The sequence below is a fragment of the Sturnira hondurensis genome, unplaced genomic scaffold (assembly GCF_014824575.4).
Source record: "Sturnira hondurensis isolate 20B ecotype Veracruz unplaced genomic scaffold, ASM1482457v3 Scaffold0008640, whole genome shotgun sequence".
NCBI lineage: Eukaryota > Metazoa > Chordata > Mammalia > Chiroptera > Phyllostomidae > Sturnira > Sturnira hondurensis.
In genome coordinates this window covers 13,100,543-13,125,560 of record NW_028081271.1, presented here as the reverse complement: position 1 = coordinate 13,125,560, position 25,018 = coordinate 13,100,543, and the positions used below count along the sequence as shown (strand labels likewise).

The 25,018-nt window shown below is 37.5% G+C and overlaps 1 protein-coding gene across 1 annotated transcript in view; it reads right to left on the bottom strand.

Annotated features, from left to right (window-relative positions):
• The window catches only part of TNKS (tankyrase), a 173,224-nt gene that overhangs the window by 74,009 nt on the left and 74,197 nt on the right, over positions 1-25,018 (bottom strand). The window contains exons 4-5 of the mRNA XM_037055295.1: positions 4,478-4,514; positions 3,635-3,710 (exon numbers count right to left, since the gene is read on the bottom strand). Of these exons, the coding sequence (XP_036911190.1) occupies positions 3,635-3,710; positions 4,478-4,514 (113 nt within the window). The remainder of the gene's footprint in view (positions 1-3,634; positions 3,711-4,477; positions 4,515-25,018) is intronic.

Genomic DNA, 25,018 nt, shown 5'->3' with positions numbered 1-25,018 from the left:
CTATAAAGAGGTTCCTTATGAAAATTAATACTGAAAAACAAGAGACCACTACCACCTTAAATTTACATATCAAACAAGGCCAGAACATTTGTAAAACTGCTAAAGAAACATCTGATATTGATAGAAAATACTGTAAAGGAAGATTAAAAGGCGAAAAATCTAAGTTTGAGAATATAGAAATAAAGAACTCTAGAAAGAAAACAATCTGTTTTAAGGATGTGGTTCTACTTCACTGCAATTCAAAGCAACTGTGGAATGTTTTACCTAATCGTCATGGGCAGGAGATACAAGAAGAATAAGTTATATCCATGCCCTTATGTTTCTAAAGTGACCATCATTAAAACATATATATACTTTCATAAAAGTAGACCTTCAGAACGAATTATTACCAAAAAATGTTTTGCCTTCGCTTTTTAGGGGAAAAAACAACTGGAAATTTCTAGAGTAGTCAAGTTCTACTTTGATTTACATGTAAAAGAAAAGCATAATGTAAAAATATAAATTACTTAAAGCCTTACTGATATTTCACTATTTTGAGAATTCTACAGGTGAGAAAAACAAATGTCTGTGGGAAATAAAAATATTAACCATTCACATATTACCTAATTAGATAATTATCAAGTTACAGTATAGAATTAAGAGAATATTTAAAATGTACAGTCATTGCCCAACCCCACGCAGCACATAAAAAGGAATGCAGTAGTCTAAAAGCCCCCACAAATATCTAGGCAAATTCTCCACCTACTAGTTAATGTATAAGGAACAATTATTTTCTAAAGGCATTAGAAAATTGACATTTCCATAGGTCTTTTAATTTACAAACCAGGAATTGTAGTAAAACCAGAGACAGGCAAGGACTCGGGTGAGCATTAATATAGTCATTTAGAAACCCTCTAAAAATAAATTTGATTCTACACTGTGTTCTCAATGCAAATTCAACAAATAAAACTTTATATACCTGACTCAATTATATGTAAAGTGCCTTTATCCTCTTAATATTTAGTCTGACTTCCTAGTTCTAGATAAAGACATAAAAATGGCTTGAAAAAATGTTAAATATATAAATCAGACCTGTTTTAGCAGATAGATTTGCTTACACATTTTCTTGACATCAAAAGCGAGAAAACAAAAGGTAATGCCATAACTAAGGAATCTCATCCCAATCCCCATTAGCACCCAGAATATTTACTACCTTGTGGCTTTACTGCAACTGACACATCTAATAAGAATTGCTCTGTGCCATGGATAAGCACAATATTTACATATAAACATCATTCCCTTTTAATCACAAAATTCTATTTGCATTCTGCATACCAATATACAATTTTAAATGATTTTTGTGATATGTATAAACAACACTAAAACCTAATAAATGCTTAAATTTAATTTTTCTACCTAATTTGAGAACATTAATAATCTAAAAAATAAGAGTACATTTAGAAAAATTATTGCATTTGTTTATATGACATGAATCCTTCAGAGGAATAATATTTGAGACCTGTTCTTTAAATAGTCTATACGTTAAACTGTGTCACCCTTCATACTATACTTACTCAAAATAAATTACTAAAATAACACTAGCAATAAAATGTAATAACAGAAAATATAAAATCCCCTATTCACACATTTCTGAGTTAATTATCGAAATGGCAGAGTCTGGATGGTTTTTTTCCCTCAGAGGATAAAACTGTTTATCAGGGAACATGTTCATATCTTAAGCTCCTGCTACATACAAAGTGCCTGGCTTGGTCTGATGCAAAATACAACCGAGAGCTAACAGAAAAGTGGAAGAAAAAGTCATGTATGAACAACTATAATTCAAGGACTCTGTGGTAAATGCCAAAAGATAATACAGAAAAGGAGCCATAGGAATGTGGATGAAAAAGACACGGGATCCAGCTAGCAGAAGTGAAGGTAGTTGATCCTCCTTCGAGAAGAAGGGAAAATAAGAAGGGAAGAGTTCTCTATGTCTGTGTAGGGGTGAGACCGGGAGAAGTAATTTGTTCACTATTACTGCTCATGCTCCTTAACTGTTAGGATTTCCTGAGCTACAGATGCGATGTCAAGGTACAAGGTTACAGATGGGAGAATGAGGCTGGGGCTGGGCAGGAAGTCAACTCCGAAAAATGAAAATGGCTATAGAAAAACTGAAGTGCGCTGAGCTCTAAAAAGAGCTGTGTCTAAAGATATAGCTGCACTTACCACTGACAAAAAGGCCCTTTTCCATACAGTGTTAAAAGTCACTTTATCTACTGAGAGGATCCAAGCAAGACCTGGAGCTTCAAAGTAACTCAAGAACGCTAAAATCCTCAAAGCAACCTCATAATTGAAGGAAAAAGGAGAAATGATTTTAAAAATCCCCCAAAAGCTCTCAGTAGTACTGAGTAAATCTTTGCTACTTTAGAGCTTGATATATATATAATTTGACCTTACATAAAAGAGAATTCTCTCCTCATGCCATCCAGGGGGACCAAACGCTCAGCAGCCTGTATGAAATAATACACAAGTCACCCACAGTAAGGGGTAACCTAAGGGGTTCAGTTCCTTGCCACTATTATATGGGATCCATTAGAATGAAAAAAAAAAGTGTGGAAGCAGTAAAAGAAACTGAGTAATCTGATCTATAAAAATTATCACTCAGAAAAATAACTTTTAAAGGCAAAATAGTTTATTATTTCTAAGGGGTACTGCCATCCTGATATTTTTCATAGCATAGTTTCAATATAAATAATTTCAAACAAATTAATTCTTTAAATATTAAACACAAGATGATTCCCCTCAACATGTGCATTGTAACTTTTAAAATATTTTATGTTAGGTTTTTAAAATATAAAAGCAACCCTTTAACATTAAAAATTAACTGCCACTTTAAAAAAGACTCTATATACACTACAAAGTGCTCTGTTTTTCAATACCTATTAGGTAAATAAAACCCTGGTAAACTTTTCAGTAAATTACCAAAGGCTGTAAAGGATTGTATTTCAGTTTACATTCAGCAAGAATATGAAGCAGATAATGAAACGCCAGCTGTACATTTTATACACTACCTTACAGTTATGACAATTGTATACTGATACAGAATATTTCTGCTTTCATGTATTTCTTTCAATATACCATGATAAAAACTTAGCCAATAACAAATAATAAACAAAAAAGCAGGCTGTCACACAGATCTAAAAAATCATTAGCAACATTTTCTCAGCTTTAAATGGGAAAAGTACTGCTATCTGGTAAATAAATCTTCCTCTGCCAAACAAGAAGTCAAAAACGCATCTATCCTAACAAAGATGGGCAAATAGGACATGAACAGGTATTTCCAATTCCCATGATCATACACAGAAAATAATATATGTTGCTATAATTCCAATCACCGACAGAGCTGCAGTTCCATTTCACAGACAACTTCCAGTGTCTGACATTTGAAGGGAAAAGGCTGAAGACCCATGCTTCACCAGCTCTATGAATGTGTCATAACTGCCAATAACAGATACAGCAGCATTTCATTTTACAGTGAAAAGATGCCAGCAAAAAAATACAGCTCTGTATGCTTACATATATATGCCAACTTCAAACATTTTAACCGTAAGGCAAAAATAAATTACGGAAGGGGACAATTATATTTTAAGCCACTTACCTTTCGTCCATCACTTGCATGGCAATTCACATTTAGAGGAGTCAGTAAAGCCATTAGTTTTTCTTCATTACCACTCCTGTGAAAAGGTGTAAGTCACTTCTCTTAAAATTACAGAGCTTCTTACAAGTATTCATAGATATTTTTCAAAAGAAAGTGGAAAAGAATATGGGTTTCCTTCAATTTCTTCTATATGGTTCTGAATGAATCTCTTTTGCTATATTCAATTCAATTAATATATTCCTAATTAATTTCTGTTAATCATCACATAGTTGTGCAGCTTAGCAAATGTAGCTTTCTACATTTTTATTGGTTTTATTTATCTGCATAAAGTCACCTCCCTAATTACAAACAAACTTTATTTTGATAAGTGATCTAAAACACAGGAGTTAAAAATACATACAAAAATGCTGTAAAAAGCTAATCAATTAAATTATAAATATGCAAGAACAAAAGAAAATGGATGAGAACTTTAACATTTACTTTATGCCTCTCCTTCAAGCTTTTGAAAATTAGAAAAAATTTTAAAGTAAAATGAAAGTATAGATATTTAAATACTCCTGGAATACTACTGGGAAAGCTAGGCAACTGAGGTCTGCAGGAGCCTTAAGATATGCTCCAAATAAAATTAGCCTTCAATCATCACCATACTAAAGAATATCTCATTTCATACACTAATTATGTAAAATAAAGTACACAAAGATTCGGTATAACGTCTTATCTGCATTATTGCATAAAATCTAAGCAAGACAATAACATGTTATAATTTTTATAGTCCTCCACCTTCCCTCCCCCTATTCTTCCTTAAATGCATTATACTCACTTAAAATGAATGGAATCACTTACCTAGCAGCTTCTAGGAGTTCGTCTTTCTTGTATTCACCTAGATGATTGCAAAATATCATGCTGTTAGCATTTGGCAGAAGACGGATTAAGAAATGCAGTAGGCAGCAAATAGAGAATTAAATAGAGAAGAACAGAAAAAGATAGTCCACACCCCGCTGGGTGATGGAGCCGTGACGTTAGCCAGCTTGTGAAGGCAGCATCACCAGTGCCTTGGAGACGGGCAGCAAATTGACGCAGCTTCTTGTCCAATCCTCAGATGAAATAGCTTTCTTCAGACAACCAATGAATGCTAAATCTCGTGTGCAGAAACACATTCCCTCTGATAACAGCATGCCAGCTGAAGACAATGTCCCCTCCCCCTCTTTTCTATTCAGCCTGTCACAGTATACTTGTGAAGCATAATACATTCTGAGACAAAAGCAAAATAATGTGGCTCTTTAAATGTATGAATTATTTGTCTTCAAAAAATTCAATTTTATTTGTAAAGACATGGAGAGTTAAAAAAAACATTAATTACCATTGCTGAGCTTTATAGCAGTAGGGGCAAAAAATCAGAACCCTGAAGCTTTTGCCTTGATTAGGAAGGTCTGTAGACTAGCAATACGTGAACAACGTACCAAATGCTATAAACCTCTTGGAGGCAGTGTTCCAAAACCCACAACAGGGAATACATTCTTAAATGACGGTAATATTCTAACGTGCTATAATCTGTACACTTGATACAAATTCAATACCAAATTTTAACAAACATATCTTTAAAATATTTTTAAAAAGGAGGCTAGGATCTCTGAGAATGAGCAGATATCCAACTAATGCGATGTAAGTATTTTCTCTTCATTCTATTTTTAATGTATCACACACTGAACAGAGGTATATAACTGAAGACACTCAATACAAACTTCAAGTAGTCAAGATCTAACAAACAAGATTCTTTTGAAAGCTTAATTGAAGAACCAGGAATTTTAATACTATAGTATTTGTTCATTCAAAGATAAAAAGAATAGCCAGGGCTATGATTCAGCTATAATACACTGACTCAGTTGGCTATATTATTAAAGAAATAATTTTATTTTAATGCTGTTAAGAAATAAGCTTGAGTTATTTTTAAAAATCTTCCTTGTAGACACAGACTTCTTGGCATTTTGTTCCTGTTTTGTTACACAAGGCAGAATACTGATGCAGGTACTATAAAGATACCTCAGGGCCACCAAGCACAAGTTTAAGTTCTATACCCTATCTGCCTTGCTTCTCAAAGATTATGTTAAAAATCTAAAAACTATAAGGAGTTATTTTCCAACAAAGAAGAAGTTTCTCAACATCTGTTCTTCCCCGAGGAAACTGCACCACGAACACCATAGGCTGCAAGCATGCTCAGGTGAGTCAGAACGTGTGTCTGTGACCACAAGAGGTCTTTCTCATTCCCATACATTGTATTCCCGATTCTTTGATTGACTGTCAGTTTAAGATTTATACTATTATGCCCCTTTGCAATAAAGTTCCTGGCTTCTCAAAGCGAAAAACCTATCTTTATTCAACATTTTAGTTGGCAATATAGCAGTTAGTGAGTCAATTTAAAAAGCTCCTTGGCGGAAAATGGCATAACCCATACCCTCAAATATCTTAACGATCAAGAGCAAAGTAAGTCAAATTATGAATTATTGACAAAAGTCATTCTTTTTGTCAATGAACATTTCTTTGAAAGGCCTATGCGCCCGATTCCTACGCGCCGGATTCAAAATCAAAACAGACACTATCATCTCTCAACTCGAGGACCATTTGTCTAGGAAGTGAGGTAGACAAGTAAACAAAAGATTACAGCAGAGTATAAAAAAATTCTAGTGAAATGCCACAAAGAGCTGAAAGGCTCGTTTAAATGGGAATAACAAAAGACAGGTAACTAGAGCTCAAGGAAGCCTTCCTGTGATGGAAGAGGGGAAACTCGGGCAGAGTTTTGAGGGAAAAGCAAGTGATCCTCAGGTGAGGGAGGACAGGGGAGAAGGAAGCAACCAAAGTAAAAAAAAAAAAAAATCGAAGGAAAACGGTAGCTCTGTAAACCTAAAGCAAATGGCACTTGTCGGGGGAATGGGTAAGAACAAGGCAGAGAAGAATGAGAAAGATCATTAATGGTCCCCTCAGAAATATGAACATTATTTTGAAAACAATGAAAATATTTCAAAAAATTTTGAAAATATTTAACAGGGGAATATAAAATATATTGAAAAGTCTGTGAGTTTTGAGATTATGTAAACTATCTCCATGCTCCACTCCAATGAACTTCTGTCGGGAAGGAAAGTGGCCCAAGGCAAAGAGGAAGTGGGTAGAGTGAGATGATGAACTCTGACACAGTTGACATTGTGGAGTATAAACACCCTGACATACAGTAAAAACTCATTAAAACTGGGCACTGAAAGTAGCTACTATTGAAATGTAAGTCATACTAAGGCATGACTCCAGTAAACTGGGTAAAAAAACTGCAAAGTATTTAGGATCTTCAAAGTTCAAATCAGTCTACCTACATAAACTTCTCATTAAGTATGGCTCATTGATATTTTCTCCAAAGGCACATTTTTTGCAAAAATGTTATTCCCTCATGGATAAGTTGATAATAAAACAAAGCTTTCAAAAAGAAAAGAGGTCTTCCAAATGGCTTTCTACCGGTACTGTTAGAGATCCTGGAGCTTTAATCAGCTCTTCTGCAATACATTCCAACATCCACTATCTGGTGCCCAAGGACCACAATCCATAAACAGTTGAAGCTATTTTTCAAACACCACATTGCAGCTACAACTAACACAATGAATTTAAAGGTCCTTATACACTCTGACAATAAACCTGAACTACTTACTTAACAGCCAAACCTCAGGTTCTTTTCATTTTAGCTGAGAATCTGAAAATATTCTGGCCGAGACTATGATACTCTATGGAGCATTTATATTCTTTAATAACATTCAGATAAAGGCTAGCAATAGAACAGCCAGAAAGGAAACCAGGCAATTATACTGAAGATAATAGCAGGCAGGAATGGAGAGATGGATGGTTTAAAATACTTTTCTTTGATTAGAATAAAGTAAGTAGGATGAAAAGTATAAGCAAGCCAAAAGTTTACTTTCAAAAGTCTGAACTGTTCTCCTTAGTAAACCATTGATAGGACACATGTAAAGATACACACGCAGATTACACAGACAGTGGGGACTATCAGCTGATGTGTTCAAGAGGTGTGCCCTCAGAATGACAGTTAAAATAAAGGCTAAAAGTAAAACTCCCCTTTGTACTCCTCTGAGGTGGTTAGAAGACAAATGACTTTTTGAATAAATACGAATACCTATATCAATAAACAGAAGTCATGATTACTGACTTACCTCAATTTTAACATTTTGAGGGGCTTTTGCCCCTTTCTTTACCAACTGACAGGATCTGAGTAGGCTTAATTTTGTAAAAATAAGTTCATTTGGTTTTGTTGGGATGGACGAGCATGGAACAATTATGATCATGAAGTCACAAATTCTTAAAAGCAGCAAGGATTTAAAAGAATTATGACCTTTCTTTTCTCTACTTGGAACCATGCGGAATAGACGCCTATCAGCAACATGGCTTGCTACAGGCCACGAGGGGCTGTGATCCGAAAGTCACCCTTCTCCTGTCACCTTGCCTTCAATTTCAGAATCACTCTCCTAAGGGACCACCCACAAGAGATTCATTTACAGACAGTGGAACTGACACGAGGCAGTCAAGCAAATTGTCTATGGTTTCATGGCTGTTATTCACTATCTGTTAGGCCCTGAACAAGGCAAGTATCTGAGCACAAACTAAACAAATCTGAGCTTTCAAAGAAGCAATGTAAACAAAAGAGTAACAAAACAATAACAGCAATAGAACAATTTTTAAAATGACACCAATGACTGTAAACATCAGACATATTTATATAATATAAGCCAAATATTACCATTAAAACTATTTTAAAGCATTGGTGCTTTCATATGAGCTTGTAAACATGGGCAAAGAAAAAAAAGGCAATTTTAGTTTTTTTAAATATTTTGGACCAAGAGAATAGGAATGAAGAAAATCCATTCCAAGTCTATTCAAACGATCGATGCATTTTGCATTTCCCATAGCATGCTTTAATTCCTCATGCTTTAGGTATCTCAAGGGAAGAGCTATATATAGACTTCAAACAAGAAATGGACTCGTAGATACAGAGAACATTTCGACAGTTGCCAGATGGGAGAAGGGCTGGTAGGATGGGTGAAAAAGGTGAAGGAATTCGGAAGTACAAATTGGTAGTTATAGAATAGTCATGGGGATGCAAACTACAGCACAGGGAACATAGTCAATAACATTGTAATTACTACACATGGTGTCAGATGGTACTTGATTTATCAGGGTAATCACTTTGTAAGTTATATCAATGTCTAATCACACTGGGTTATATATCTGAAACCAATATAATATTGAAGATCAAGTGTAGCTGAAAAATTAAAAAAGAACTTTATTTTTATTTATTTACCTATCTATCAATCTATTTATTTATTTAGAGGGGAAGGGAAGGAGAAAGAGTGGGAGAGAAACATCAATGTGTGGTTGCATCTCATGTGTCCCCTACTGGGGACCTGGCCTGCAGCCCAGGCATGTGCCCTGACTGGGAATCGAACCAGCGACCCTTTGCTTCACAGGCCCGTGCTCAATCCACTGAGTTACACCAGCCAGGGCAAAAAATAACTTTAAAAAAAGAACCTCAGTTACCAGGTATAAGACTATATGTTGCCAATTACTAAGTAGTACCATGAGCTGATAATTTTCATACAGACATTTTTTCATCAAGGTAGCAGCAAGTATAAGAGATACACTGAGTTCTTATAACTAAACTGACAGTCTATGTGTAGAATAAAATATTAGATTAGTTGTTTTCACTAACAGTTTGAAAATTTAGAACCAGCTACGTAGTTATGGAGGGAATTCCACTAAAGCACCAGGAGATAATATAATCTCAAGGACTTAAAGCTATGTCTTCCACCAAGAGCAATTTCAGCCTAACTGCTAATCTACTATATATAACAATGACTCCAGGAACTGTTGGGTTTTTTCTCTCTGCAATCTTTCATAAATATTTTCTACACAGGGGAAATTATAGTTATCAGAATTTTCAATGCTTTTTTTCTTACTTCTGAATCCAATCATTCTTCATACTCATTTTGGTACTTTCTTCCAAGTCCATACCCTTAGTTAAGTCTCGAAGGATGATAAATAAAACACTCCACAGCCATTCTAAACATGGAATTATTTGGGGCTTTCAAATTCTAGGCGTGAACAGAGTATTTTCCTGGTAAAGGTCCTTCTTTTGCCACCTACAACTTTCACTTTTTAATTAGCCAAAATTAGGTAACATTAAACATGACCCATGCTACAATACCATCATAACTACCTCTGTAGTGCACTGCCCAATACAGTATCCACAACTCTCACATGGCTACTAACTGTAAAGTGAATTACAAAAACACACCACGAAATGAAAATTCTGTTCCTCAGTTGTATTAGTCACATTTCAGGTTTTTCAACTGGCACATGTGGCTAGTGCCTATCGCCCTGGACAGACAGACAGAATGTCAGAACAGCTGAAACCTTTTTGGGGACCATGTTACTCTAGAGTGATTTTAATGACAATTTAAGAAGTCATCTTTTACTCTAATAAAATACTTTCCATATTATTTTTACTCTGAAAATTGTTACTGCCCAAACTCTGTAAACTTTTTTTCTCTCTCCTAAATACCACACAACTTCATCAGGATGAAATACAGGGGAAACCACTGGGTTATATGAAAAAAGACTTGGAGTGCTCCGTAACTCTGCCACCAATTTCCTTGTGTGACCCCGAGAGAGTCACTCTCGCTTCAGGGAAGCCTCATCCTGTATTTGAAGTTTCCTGTAAAATTCTCATCCTATGTTTGATTCTCAATATTGCTCAGACCTTTTTCTAAGACAATTTTAATGTTGCTCTAAGCAGAGAATAAGGAAAAGATAAAATTACCTTGAGAAAAAAATCTCTACTAAACTATTTTAAAAAGTAGCACCTGGAATTATAGAGTAGGTATAAAGCAATTTTATCCAAACTGCACTATGCTCTATTTTGTTGATAAATTAAAAAAAGAAAAGTTCACCTAAGTATGGAACCAGACATAAACCAAGATTATTATTTAAGAAGAATTTTCTAACTCATTGATTTAGCTGTAAATCAATGAATCTGATTCAATGAATCAATGATATTGATTAATGATTTTTCAAAGAAAGAAGACCCCCAAATACAACGTTATTACCTTGTGTTACAATATTTAGAGGTAAAAATTATAGTTAGCCCCATGTCAATACAAAAACCTAAACCAATGTCCTAAAACATTTCAAAAATACAGTGTAACATTCAAGCATAACAAAGGCTCTGAAAAAATACATCATGTAATCAATAAACAATATGGTTGTTAGTAACCAGTTTCTTGGACTGCAATAATAGGACTTTGCTTAATCCCAGCACCTTCTAAGATACACCTCCCACTTATAAATACTTATCAAGGTTTAAAATATCAGTTTCTGACATTCTGTCAATTATATCTGAAATGTGACTCAAGACTTTCTGAAGCTTTTTTTTTTTTGGTTAAAATGTAAGTATTAGGACTTCCGCCAAAATGGAGGCGTAGGTGGAAACACTGTGCCTTCTTCCACAACCAAGTTTGAATACAACAAAGGTTTGGAGAACAAAGACGCAGCCAAAGAACAGAAAACTGAACTATACGGAAGTCCGAAAACAACGAACCGTTCAAACGGGACTGGTAAGAGGGGCAGAACCAGCAGTGGAGTGGGGTCGGGCAGGAAAGATCCCCCGACCCAGGCTCACAGGCAGCAGGGGTAGCAGCGCGGATCCAGTGAGGGTGCGGGGCACGCTGACCGCAGCGACACATTCTCGGGCAGATAAACCAGCAGAGGAGTGAGCGGTGAGACAGACCGCCCTGACGGTGAACCATGCAGGCCCCAGTGGCGAACCCAGTGAGGGTGCGAGGCAGGCTGACCACGCGTAGATAAACCAGCAGACGAGTGAGCAGTGAGACGACCGTGTGGCCCCGGCGGCGGCGGGAGGCGGCAGAGGGGGTCGCCATTGCTCTCCTTTGAGCCCGCCCCCACATACAGCGTCATAACCCAGCGACTGAGTTGCCCCGCCCTGGTGAACACACAGGGCCCCGCTCCTCATATGTAACAGGCGCATACAGACCAAAACATTATGGCTCAAGAAGAACTCAAAGCCCCAGAGCCAATAACTCTAAGCGAAAAAGAAATAGCGAACCTCTCAGATGCACAGTTCAAAACACTGGTCATCAGGATGCTCACAGAACTGGTTGATTATAGTCACAAATTAGAGGAACATATGAAGGCTAAACTAATTGAAATGAAGGGAAATGCACAGGAAACCAATAGTGATGGGGAGGGTACTGGGACTCAAATCAATGGAGTGGACCAGAAGGAAGAAGGAAATATCCAACAAGAAAAGAATAAAGAAACAAGAATTCAAAAAAAATGAGGAGAGGCTTAGGGACCTCTAGGACATCTTTAAACGTTCCAACATCCAAATTTTAGGGGTACCAGAAGGGGAAAAGAAACAGCCACAAGTGGAAAACTTATTTGAACAAATAATTCAGGAGAACTTCCCCAGTCTGGCAAAGGAAATAGACTTCCAGGAAATCCAGGAAGCTCAGAGTGTCCCAAAGAAGTTGGACCCAAGAAGGAACACACCAAGGCACATCATAATTACATTAGCCAAGACTAAAATGAAGGCGAGAATCCTAGAAGCAGCAAGAGAGAAGGGGACAGTTACCTACAAAGGAGTTCCCATCAGACTGTCAGCGGATTTCTCAAAAGAGACGTTACAGGCAAGAAGGGGCTGGAAAGAAGTATTCCAGGTCATGAAATCCAAAGACCTACATCCAAGATTGCTTTATCCAGCAAAGGTTTCATTTAGAATGGAAGGACAGATAAAGTGCTTCTCAGATAAGATCAAATTCAAGGAGTTCATCATCACCAAGCCCTTATTATATGAAATGTTAAAGGGACTTATATAAGAAAAAAAGAAGATGAAAAATGCGAACAGTGAAAGGACAGCAAACTCACAGTTACTAACAACCACACCTAAAACAAAAGCAAACCAAGAGGACAGCTAGATCAGGAGTGAAACCATAGAAATGAAGAACACATGGAGGGTTAGTAATAGGGGAGTGGGAGGAGGAGAAGGAGGGAGAAGGTACAGAACATAGCATATTCAGTAGGTAGGAAATAGATAGGGGGGAGGGCAAGAATAGTAGGGGAAACACAGAATCTAAAGAACCTGAGACATGTGGTCATAAACTAAAGGGGGGGAATGGTGGGGGAGGGGTGTGCAGGGTGGAGGGGAATGAAGGGGGGAATAGAACAACAACTGTAATGGTATAATCAATAAAATATATTTAAAAACAAAAACAAATGTTTACAGACAGAAAAAATAAAAAATGTATTACAAGTTGGAACATGAATATAAATACACACTGGTAAAAAAAGTTGTATTACAAGATATATACCTTCTCTGAAGGTGGATCTTAGAAGTTAGGACATGCTTCTATAGGATGTTGTGAACCAATGAGATATTCTGCAAAATTTGTCTGAGCCTTAGGGAAAGATCCTCTGACACCTCACACAGAAGACAAGAAGGGAGGGAAGGAAGGAGGGAGCTCTCGTTAACCACATGATCACAGTTCGATTCCCAGTCAGGGCACATGCCTGGGTTGCAGGCCAGTTCCCAGCGGGGACTCATGAGAAGCAACCATACATTGATATTTCTCTCCTTCTCTCCTTCCCTTCCTCTCTAAAGATAAATAAGTAAAATCTTTAAAAAAATAAATAAAAAATAAAAAGCTCTAAAACTCATTTGGCAGCAAAACTTGAGCCACATAGTGCATAACATAGTGAAGATACATTCCATTTCAAAAAAATGAGACTCTGATTTTAGGGTAGGGCCCCAGACTCTGCTGGGATGTTTTATGACATAATGGATGTACTACATCTTTTCTTATTTCCTTATTCAAGTGTAATTTAGATAGAGCAAAACTGACCCCTTTCAGGTGCATGGTTCTGTGACTTCTCACCCACTTACACGGCTGTGCAGCCACTACCTCCAGACAGAACACCTGCTGTCACCCAGAAGGGTCCCTCAGGCCAGGCCCCAGTCCAGTCAATCTCCTACCCCAACCCCATTCCATGGCAACCACTGATCTGATGTTCCTGGAGTTTAACATTTTATAGAATGTGCCATAAATGTTTTGAGATTCATTCATGTCATCGGACATATAAGTATTTGTCCCTTTTGATTGTTAAGTGGTATTCCATTAACTGACTACACCTGAAATTGCTTATCCATTCACTAGTTTATAGACATTTGGGTTGTTTCCAACTTCTGGTAATTATGGATAAAGTGACTACAGAAATTCAGACAGGATTCTGTATGGACATATACCTTCATTTCCCCTAAGCAAATACCTAGGGGAGGGGGGCTGGACTATATGGCACATACATGTTTAACTTTACAAGAAAACTGGCAAGTTATGCCTTTTTAAAATATTAAAAAATTCTTAATTCTAGATTATGGATGTTCCATCTATAGAAAGGAACTAAATCAAAAGAGAAAAAGTTGACTGTTGAAAAATAAGACAGAAATGCTATAACCTCCAAGCTAGAAATCCCAACGGTGCCTCTTGTGGGGGCCATTCAGCTCACTCGCATACCTTTTAGTTCTTCATTTCTCACTTGTTCTTTCTCTTTTATATATATTTTTAGACAGAAAATATATACACATTTGATCTATCATTCCAAGAGCTGTCTGATACAGAGGACCGGTGATATCAGAGCTCTGAGGATACACGAACAAAGTCCATTTTGCTGCACAGGAACTGTACCATTATCCGTGGAGAGAAAAGCACCCTCCTGCAGTCCTTGCTCTTATCCATGTACCTGGCTCCTCACGCATCAGCCCGCTGAGGGTCCCGCGTCGATGAGACACCTGTTTGCACTGTCAACCCCTGCTTCTCACATCAACGATAAGGAATGAAGGAAACAAAGGCTAAGGCACAAGTCCAAGTGACCATTTTTGAATGATGTAAAGACTGTCGTATCTTCATTGTGATTACTGCATATGACTGCATTTTATTCTTTGACTATTCTGTCCTTGGTTTACAGTCTCTGGAAGATGTAGTAACTGCAATTTTGGTCTTCTCAAGAAGCACCAATTATGACTTCCTCAGCTGCAGATGCTTATTTTTTTCTTCTATCTTCCCCAAAGTGTCACAGAATCTTTTATTCAGGGTTAGAGTTAAAACTGAGTTTAGTGAAGTCTGATTAATGGTATCATCCTAGGCATAATCTCTTTCATTCACTCTCTCATTCTTTCTTTAAAATGACATTTATTTATTAGTTCTCCTTTGAATAACATCATTTATTTATTCTTTTAACAAATATATTTTCACTACCTACAATATGCCAAGCATAATACAGCCATGCTACGGTACCATGTACTGAATCTTGAACCAGCAGGAGAAAAAGTGATGTAATTAGCGCTTGCACACCAGGCGTGCCACCACACCCACAGAGTATCCCGTGCCCTTAGCAGGCTGCAATGCACACCTTCTGGTCACGGAACTGCATCAGCCGCAGAAACATTACCTGTCAAGTGTGTTGAGGAGGAGTGGGTGAGGACCACTTTCAGAAGATAATGGAGCTAGGCACTGTGTTCCTGTTCAGGTGTTTACCACTGGGACTGACAGAGAGACTGCGACATAGCGGCTGTCTCTGCAAATATGAGACTCACGTCAGGGAAATGTTTGTTCTTTTTCTGGATCATGAACCACTTTAAAGAGCTAAGGAGAGCAGCTTCAGACTATTCCGAGAAAGAAAATACTTTGAACATTTGAACATAAACTCAGTTTTTTGCCTGCAGTTTTTACAGAATTTTTACAGGTGTCACATAAACTTACCATAGATTAAGAATCTCTGTTTTTGTTTTTTTTAAAGAACCCCTAACTTATACTCACTAATTCTTTTTTTTAATATTTTATTTATTTATTTTTAGAGAGAGGAGATGGGAAGGAGAAAGAGTGGGAGAGAAACATCAATGTGTGGTTGCTTTTCATGTGTCCCCTACTGGGAACTGGCCTGCAACCCAGGCATGTGCCCCGACTGGGAATCGAACTGCGACCCTTTGCTTCACAGGCCTGTGCTCAATCCACTGAGCTACACCAGCCAGGGCTATACTCCCTAATTCTAAACATAGTCTTAGAACAGGCTTGACAAGATAAACTTGGTTTAATATCCTTATCTTACACATGACTCAGTTAAAACCCAGAATAGGTAAATAACTTGCCTAAAATTTTAAAACTATGTAATGGCAAGTTTGAACAGAAATATATGCCCTTTGATAAGTGTTTTTCCATTGGAATGATGTGGGGTGATTTCATGAAGTAAATCACATATACGGTTGGCCATGCACTTCCGGGCATGGTTTTAACATGTGGCAATGCATTGGAGTTCGGATAACAATCAACATGAGCAAAGAAATTCAGGAAAATGCAAGATACACTTGGGGAAAACTGACTGAGGTCAAATGTATAGTCCATGTTGGGAAGGTGAGGTGGAATGGGGGTGAATAATAATTTCAAAAATAAATTTGCCCTATACATTAAAGGATCTTGAATACTGAGTTGTAGAGTTGAACATTACTTTGAAAAGCATAGAAATGGGGAGTTCTTTTCTTTTTTGAGCAGGGCAGCAAGCTAATCAAAACTGAACTGAACTTGGTGACTCGGTCGATTAAGACCTAGAAACTGGAAGGACAGTGAGAGGAAAAAGGACAGTACGTGGTGACAAGAAAGGAAAGAATATCAAGCAGAGAGAAGGCATTTAATGGATCAAACACAGCAGAGCTTGTAAGCTGATGTGTTAGTTACAGGAGTGACTAGGGATATCATGTTACATAGCTATAAACTAATGGCAAAATTTTAAATATTTATATGTAGATCTTAGATTAATACTTGACCCAATAATCTTTCTGAACATAATCAAGTGGCGACGTTTTGTTCATTCAGCTTGTACTTACTGGATATATCACCACAGATCCAGACTTCATCTACTGAGAAATGCCCAGTAAGTTAAAATAAGCTATTTAAATAATATAGCTAGTTCATTTAATTATGAATTTTGAACAGTCTGTGATTCTAGTATAGCCAACCTCAAGACAGACACTGAGGATTCACAGCTCATCGATAAGGTATATCCCCCTCACCCAATGCTCCTCCATGATTTCTTACTGTCAGGGCGTGACTCTGATGTTGTGTCGGGAACTAGGGTACTGAGCTAAAGGACTATGAAGAGAGCTACTGAGATATAATGTCTGGAAAGCCAGTTTGTGCCTTTTCTGTGCTTAATTGGAGCTTTTTAAAAAAAACCAATACTGTTGAACATTCACTTATAATTTACTTCACAATTTTTAACTATAAAGTTAATAAAATGGGCTATTTATTGTACTATCACAGTGGTGTTGGTTTTAACTTTCTTCATAAATTACTTTCTTCTTTATTTTAATTTAATTCTTGTTCAAGTACAGTTTTCTGTCTTATATTCCCAGTCCTGCCCTCCCCAGTGCTCCCCACCTCCCTCCCATTTCCGCCCCCCACCTTAGTTATTGTCCATGTGTCCTTTATACTTGTTCATGTGAGTCCTTCCCCTTTTCCCCTGTGATTCCCTCCTTATTTTGATTAGTTGAGAAAAAGATATATGATGATATTTATTACTGCAGGAAAATACCAACAAAATATTTTAAAATTGAGAAAATGAAGAGCACATATTTACATATTTTTAAAAAATTATTTTGTAGTATTTTGCTGTTTCAAGTCCGTCTAAATAGAAGTTGGAAAATATTTTTAGTTGAACTGGCAAACAGGAGAAATAGAAGTAGGAGATGTTCAATTTCAGATCACCTTAAAATTACCTTACTGAGAAGCATTCCCCTAGGTAGGGAGGGCATGAAGCCACACGTCAACTGTACATTTTAATTTCCTTATCTGAAATGTATTTAACCCCATCCTTTAGTATCAGTTTTAGTGTTCAGTTCCTTCTTATTTTAAATACCTAGCAAAACAGGCCAGCAACATTTCCATCAGAATATCTGTAAGACAATCGAATATTTACAGTAATGAAATCTGAGTCAACACTCTTGTCTTCTTTGTGTTCCTAGTTATTATATCTCTGAGGGCAAAAAGAGATTTATAAAATTTTCAGTGCTTGGTATTATCTTTCTGATAGATGATTATTCAGAATTCTCTTGTCCCTCCTATTGTTTTTGGAAAGCTGCTTACGCTACCCTGAGATACACACCCCTGCACGCACACAACCCTGCCAGGATGTTCAGACACTGATGGTAACAACTGCTTTTCTGGGGTTAGGTTTCAGTTCTGCCCCACCCATGACTTTATTGCAGAATCTGCCTGTAAGAAACGGTCGCCACCATTTCTACACAGAGATGACCAAAGACAGAGATTGCCGCTGCTACATACAAGTTTCTTGAATAAAGAGATAAATCTGTATACTGGTTTAAAAAAAATGAATTCTTTTTGAAATCATGATTTTAATACAACTACATTACTTCACATCAAATATCCAGAAACACAGCACAAGGGGAAAGCGTGTGTTTTAGTACTTTGGTATTTCTACTGCTTGATGGACTTATTTTCCTCCCATGAATTTTTCAACTACTGTCATACAAAAATGACGCCCCACTCGGCCTTATTAAAACACTGCGCCACACACATGAAGTCTCTTGGACCACTCAGTGACTAAGTCACTCTGCAGAGCCTCGTTTTCACCAGAACCGCTAGCTTGTTTTCAGTCCTCTGCTCTCAATGGAGTTTCTTTCTGAAATACATTACACATTTCTATGCATTCAAATGTAGATGATTCCAAATATAATTTCACTTTATTTGACAAATTAGAGTCAATTACTGCTAAGCTCCGTCAGATTGTGAAATAACACAGCCACGCTCTCTGGGCCTGGGAGGATGTGCAGGGGCAGTTACATCTGAGTCAAATGGCTGCAGAATGCTATGCATTTTCTTAGTTTTTAGTGGGAAGTTCATTTTTACCTTTTCCTTTGTGTTAACCTCTTTGTGCATTTCCTTTTAATTTACAGTGTCTAAAAATTCTGTCCAGTAGAAATATAATGCAAGGCACAAGTTAATTAATCTTAAATTCTCTACTAATCATGTTTAAAAAGGTAAAGAAACAGAAGACATTAATTTTGATAATACACTTTATTCAACCCAACATATATAAAATATCATTTCCAATGTGGCACTAGGGCCATCTCACAAGCTCAACTGCCACCTGTGGCCAGTGCCTCCTGCACTGGGGAACGGTGCACATCTAAAACTGTTATGTGCTGAAAGGACATAATAAATAAAGGACATACAGAATTTAGCAAACACTGTCGCTAAAGTCAGCAAATTCTCTTTGTGTGAGATAAGGAGGGCGCTCCAAGGTACAGGGATCTTCTGAGATTCAGAACATGACTTCTGAAGAGTTACTTGGTGGGAGTGGAGGCATGAGTGGGAAAGAGAAGAAAAGGGACGGGAGGGGATGAAGGAAGAAGGCGGGGAGAAGGAGAATAGTAAAGTAAAGGCAGGAATGAGGTTAGGAGGGGGAAAAGAATCCAATAATAAAGTTTATAAGGTAGACACCAAGAAGGCCAGAGACTCAGAGGTGAGTAAAACATAAGAAGTACTGAGCATTAACAACCAGAATAATGCAAAATGAGGCTTTTCTTAGTAGGTAATCGAGGGAAAGACACATGCAATACTGATAGGAATTCACAGGTATTAAGGCCTGAAGAATCCTTGCACCATGCAATAGTACCCAGAGGAGGAAGATCGGGGTGGTTGCTGATGACTCCTGGGGGCAGCACGAGCTTTCTGTAAGGCTACCCACCCAAATGCACGCACCGGGAAGTGACAGAGTGTGCTTAGACCATATGTCAAGCACGCCACTAGTCACTTTTCCGGAACCTTGTAGAGATGAACAACTTTACCAAAAGAAATACAGACCATGTCTAGTGACTCTGAAGTCCTAGGCACAGGACCAAAAAACTTGGTCAACTCATCATTTTTCTTGCTGACTAACTTACAAGCAACAGAAACCTGAAGAAAAGGAACAGCTGGCTATCCATGAAAGAACAAAATCTGACCTTGAGGAACCTGAGCTTAGGATACCAAATGATGGCAAATGACGATGTGCATTGAAAGAACATAAATAATGAGGATAAATATACTGTCCTGTTATTAGAATTGAAAAAACAAAAAAAGTCAACTGGCCCTGGCCAGTGGGGCTCAGTTGGTCAGAGCACCGCCCTGTAAACTGAAAGGTCCTGGGTTTGATTTCTGGTCAGGCACATGTCTGCGATGAGGGTTTGGTTCCCGATCAGGGCACTTAGGAGAGGCAACCGATCAATGTCTCCTCACTTCAGTGTTTCTCTTCCTGTCTCTCTCTGCCTTTCCCCGCTCTAAAATCAGCAAGCATGTTCTCGGGTGAGGAATAAAAAAAAGTCAATTGTTCAAATATATAAATCAAGACTTAAAATTCCTCTAAGACTAGCCCAGATGAAACTACATTGAAGATGGTTTGACAGGAAGCTCAGTGAATCAATGTAACAACAAATTTACAAAACAGTAAATGGAAACTTATGTTCTATCAGAATAAAAGAATAGGGAGTGAGGTTAGTTAGTTTACCGTATAAAAGACCGAAGCAGGAGTGGTGATTACTGTGATGAGAAAGGTTCTAACTGCTACTATTAGGATTTTGGAGAAAGCCCTGAAAAAGCTAAATGCTGAGCCATCCATATACAATGGAGATCTGAAAAGGAGTTACTGTATTTGGCTTAACAAATAGGGGAAATATTGCTAACCATTTAAGTTATTCCACAAGGACTAATTATGTAGATAGCTTGTAAGGCTATATATAGCACAAAAATGACACATTGGAATATAGAATCCTTAAGAGGTGATGGATTTGATTAGGTAACCTCTAAATCTAAGGCTCCTTCCAGATCTCTGATTGTATGTGTGACTTTCATGAGATAACTGTATACTTGTTAATTATAAATTTGGACTTCAACTACACACGCATGTACTCTTTACTACTCTCAATAGATCCAATCACTGGTCTCTAAATTTAGTTCACATACGACATTATATAGAAAATCTTACTTGACAGGCACTTTCCTTGCATGAACTCATTTAATTCTCAAATAATGCTTCTGGCCTATTATCACATCAGCCACTGTACAGATGAGAACTCTGAACAATGGAAGGTCACATAGTCAATCAATGCATTAGGTTACTTATGTTGTTGTAACAAATTACTAGAAATGTACTGGTTTAAAACGCAGTTTTATTCTCTTACAATTCTGGAGGTCGGAAGTTTAAAATGGATCACCAGGGCTGCACTTCTTCCAGGGGCTCTACGGAGAGCCCATTTCCTTGCTTTTTCCTGCTTCTAGCAGATGCCCACATTCCTTGGCTTACGGCCTCGCATCACTGTGACCTCTGCTTCCACACCACATCTTTCTCTGTTGGACCCTCTTTCATTATAAGGACCCTTGTGATTATATGCGGCCTACCCAGATAACTTCAAATAATCTCCCCATCTCAAGATCCTTAACTTAATCACATCAGCAAAGTTTCTTTTACCCTTTAGGGCAACATTCACAGGTTCTGGGGATTAGTGTATGGACATCTCTGAGGACCGGTATTGTGCCTATCACAGCCAAGTGTACAACAGATGGATGGATTTTTACACACAGTGAATGTTGCCTATCAAATATTGTTCCTCTGTAAGTGGAAAATAGATGGATTATATTTTCTAAGGCATTCTCTAGAAGCTGCTAGGAATAAAGAATTTTCTTCAACAGGGCATGTGAAATTTAACACCTAGGATCTTAGACTGTAAGGCAACAAATAGAATTCTACCTGGCATGACCTTCTTTTGGAGAATAAGCTATTTAAAAGAATATACAATAAACGTCTAAAGAAGGCAGCTAGTCTACGGCCATACCACCCTGAACGTGCCCAATCTCGGAAGAAGGCAGCTATTCTTTTTGTTTAAGTTGGCAGTAATATAAAAACATTCTTTATTAATAAAAACACATTTGTATATTCCGAAAGACAGATTCCAATGAAATTCTGAGGACCCACATTCACACCTCCTTTTCAACTGCAAAGGAATTAAAATTTAATTTTTTATAAAATCATGGTTTTCTTTTACACAAGGAATATTCCATTTTTAGCTATTAGTACAAGTCAGCACCTATAGATTTGAAAATACAAGTCTAAGTACGAAAGCACAGTAGACACGCTATTCTTGTCTGCCCAAATGCCCACTAAACCCTTCTTCTGGTAAAAGCACTCTCTCCCTTGTTTGGGGGAACTGCCTCTCCTTTACTGTGATTATGTGATTTTGGTAGAGTTCTCAGTCATGGAATCCTGCTCCACCCCTGACCAGTCATCATATTCCTGCTACAGACCAGTGACTGGTCCAGGTACAGATATACGGCCCACGCAACTCAGAGTTCTCCCTTGAGACTTTTCACTATACAATTGGGGAAGAGCCCCTGTATTACATGAGAAAACTAGTAAAAGCTATAGAGTTGTATCCCCAGAGCTACCAATAGCCATGTGCCTCAAACACGTGAAAAGCCTAAGAAAACAAAAATATACAGACAGAAAATGGGGACGGAGAGCCTGAAGCCACTGGGCAGTGGAAGGGGGAACAGAAAGAACAGAGAAGACAGTGAAGGAGCAGGAAGGATGCAGGAAAGGGCAGGTGCGAGAGCCGGGGGAAGGGCGCAGAGGAGACAGCAGGGGAACGTGGGTCAGCAGGGCGGCAGGTGGGTTGAAGAGCCCGCGACAGTCAGGTGCGCAATTCAGTTGGAGTCTCTGAATCCGGCAGACCCGCATTATCACACACGTCTTTGGCCTTTATATATATATGGTCAATACCCTTAGCCAACAAACATTCTTTTGTCAGTTAAATAATAGTAATTTGAATGTTTACAATGTGCTCTGCTGTATTCCCTTCAAATTCCTCACATTTTGCCTTTTAAAAAACTGTCCAATTCAAACCTATCTTTAGCAGCTGAAGACTCCATCCTACTTTTTAAATAAGAAAATGGCCTTAGGTAGATTCTAAATAGTTTAACACTAATATGATTTAGTTCAAGTTTATTTGCTTCATATTGTTTTTAAAAATAATGTTCACATTTATTTTTATGTTAATTCACAAGGCCCTTTAAAATGCACCTTATATAAGAAGTATCTCACTCAGAAATAATTTGACCAAGAACAAAGTTTTTTGGCAAAAACATTTGACTCTGGGATTTTTACAACAATCTCTGATATTAGATAATATGGGTTAATAATAATAATAATAAAAGGACTGAACAGACTTACAATAAAAAGAGAAGCTAAAGAGTTCTAACACAGGATGCTGTATTACTACTGTTTTTAATCTTGCTCTTCTTGTAACTTTATGACTTTTATTGAAAAGAGACAACAGACCCAAAATGGAGTCACTTGTGCTAAGCCCACATCATCAAACCAAGACGTAATGCCTAACCTAACTGCAGTTTTCAGCACCTCCGGGAAATGTGTTTAACCCATCAAACTGGAATCAGCCAGTTGGCACTAAGGAGGTAATCCTGCCCAATAAACTCCTTCCATGCCCCACAGAAAGATGACCTTGCTTGAAACAATCCACTTTTTGCTAGAAGCTTCCTTCTCTTGCCCCCCTTCAGCTTATAAAAGGCTTTCATTTTGTACAGCTCTTGGGAGCTCCTTTCCATCTGCTAATGGGATGCTGCTTGGCACATGAACTGTTGAATAAAGACAGTCTGACCCTGAAATTTACTCAGTTCAATGTTGTGTTTTAATACCATCATTATGAAGATGAGTGCACGTACATGTTCATGGAGGAGATGGCCTGGGGCTGGCTTGAGAATCGTTGCTTAGTCATAACAAGGAGCATCACCTTTTGTGCCAGATGTTTTGAATGAATCCTGGATCTGCTACTATCCAGCCACTCGAGTTTGAGCAAATCATTTAACCCTCCTCTGAGCCTCATGTTCCTCACTGTAACATGAGAAAGATAACGCTTATCTCATGGGTTGCTCTGAGCGTAGGGGGATAATATAAACAGAAAAGCCAATAATGCTTGACTCATAGTAAACCTCCAACACAAGATAATAACGATGGTGATAACAATAATGATTTTCAAATTTTAAAGCATTTGATTTGCTAACAATTGTTTATTATTTCTCGCTGTAAACAGCCAGGGAAATGGAACTTTTTCATTAACCTCAGCAAAAGAATTTTAATTAAAAAAACCTAACATTTGAAAAATGTAAGAAAACAGATTTTTCCATGATCCTTCATAATAAAGCTTTATAACAAAATAGTTTTTATATAACGAAAACACAGGGCTGGGGGGGACACTTGATCTTTCTGTCCTAAAAATTTCACTGGGTCTTTAGAATGTTGTAATTACAATGAGAAGAATAAAAGTGGATGTATACTACATTAATAAAATCATGGGGGGAAAAAGAGAGTTTTAAATAATTTCCTAGAAAAAGTAAAAGCTATTCAGAGGAAGGTAATTAGAAAAATCATGCAGATGAACTTTCCCTTCTCCTCTTTACCAAAAAAGACAGAAACTTATTGAGACTGATTGAACCTTACAAGGGGCGAATCTGTTTCCTCACTAGAGAGAAAACCTCATTTAAAAGGAAAGATATATGTACTGGTAATAAGTTCCCATCATACAGATATTTGATATTTCTTAATTTACTAGTTGGTGACCTACTGATTTCTAACAGCTTCGAGTATTTCCATGTATCAGCAATGATAAATCATAATGAAAAATGAATTGTTCCTATATTTCATGTTTTGTTTTTTGTTAAGTTTTCACTTTAGATTTTAAAATGTACCAACCCTGCAATGTAGCAATCCTTATGAAATGTGACTAAAGGTTAGTATGCAAGTAAGTAGTTAGTGTTATAAATCATGAGGTTTGAGAGAAACTAGAACTAAAATTAATCTCGGATTAGCACTATGTTAAACACTGAAGAAGTGTAAGTTGGCTCTCTTGACAATGACTGTTTCTAACAGGACACGGACAAGGCCACAGAAACGACGTAAGGCCATGCCACAGCATGGCCACGTTTTCCTATAAACGTGGCCCACAATCCTTTCTTCTGTTACCTTCTTAATAATGACAAGGCCAGCCCGGTTTCAGGATTAGGTCTGCTAGTCACTGACGACCCAGGCCTCTGTGTGAGCAGGTGCATGTACTAGTGTACCAGACAGAGTAAATAAATACAAAATAAAGCACAAAAAACTGTGATTTGCAGATTGGAGATATCCTGCTTCTTTATTAATGAGAAATTA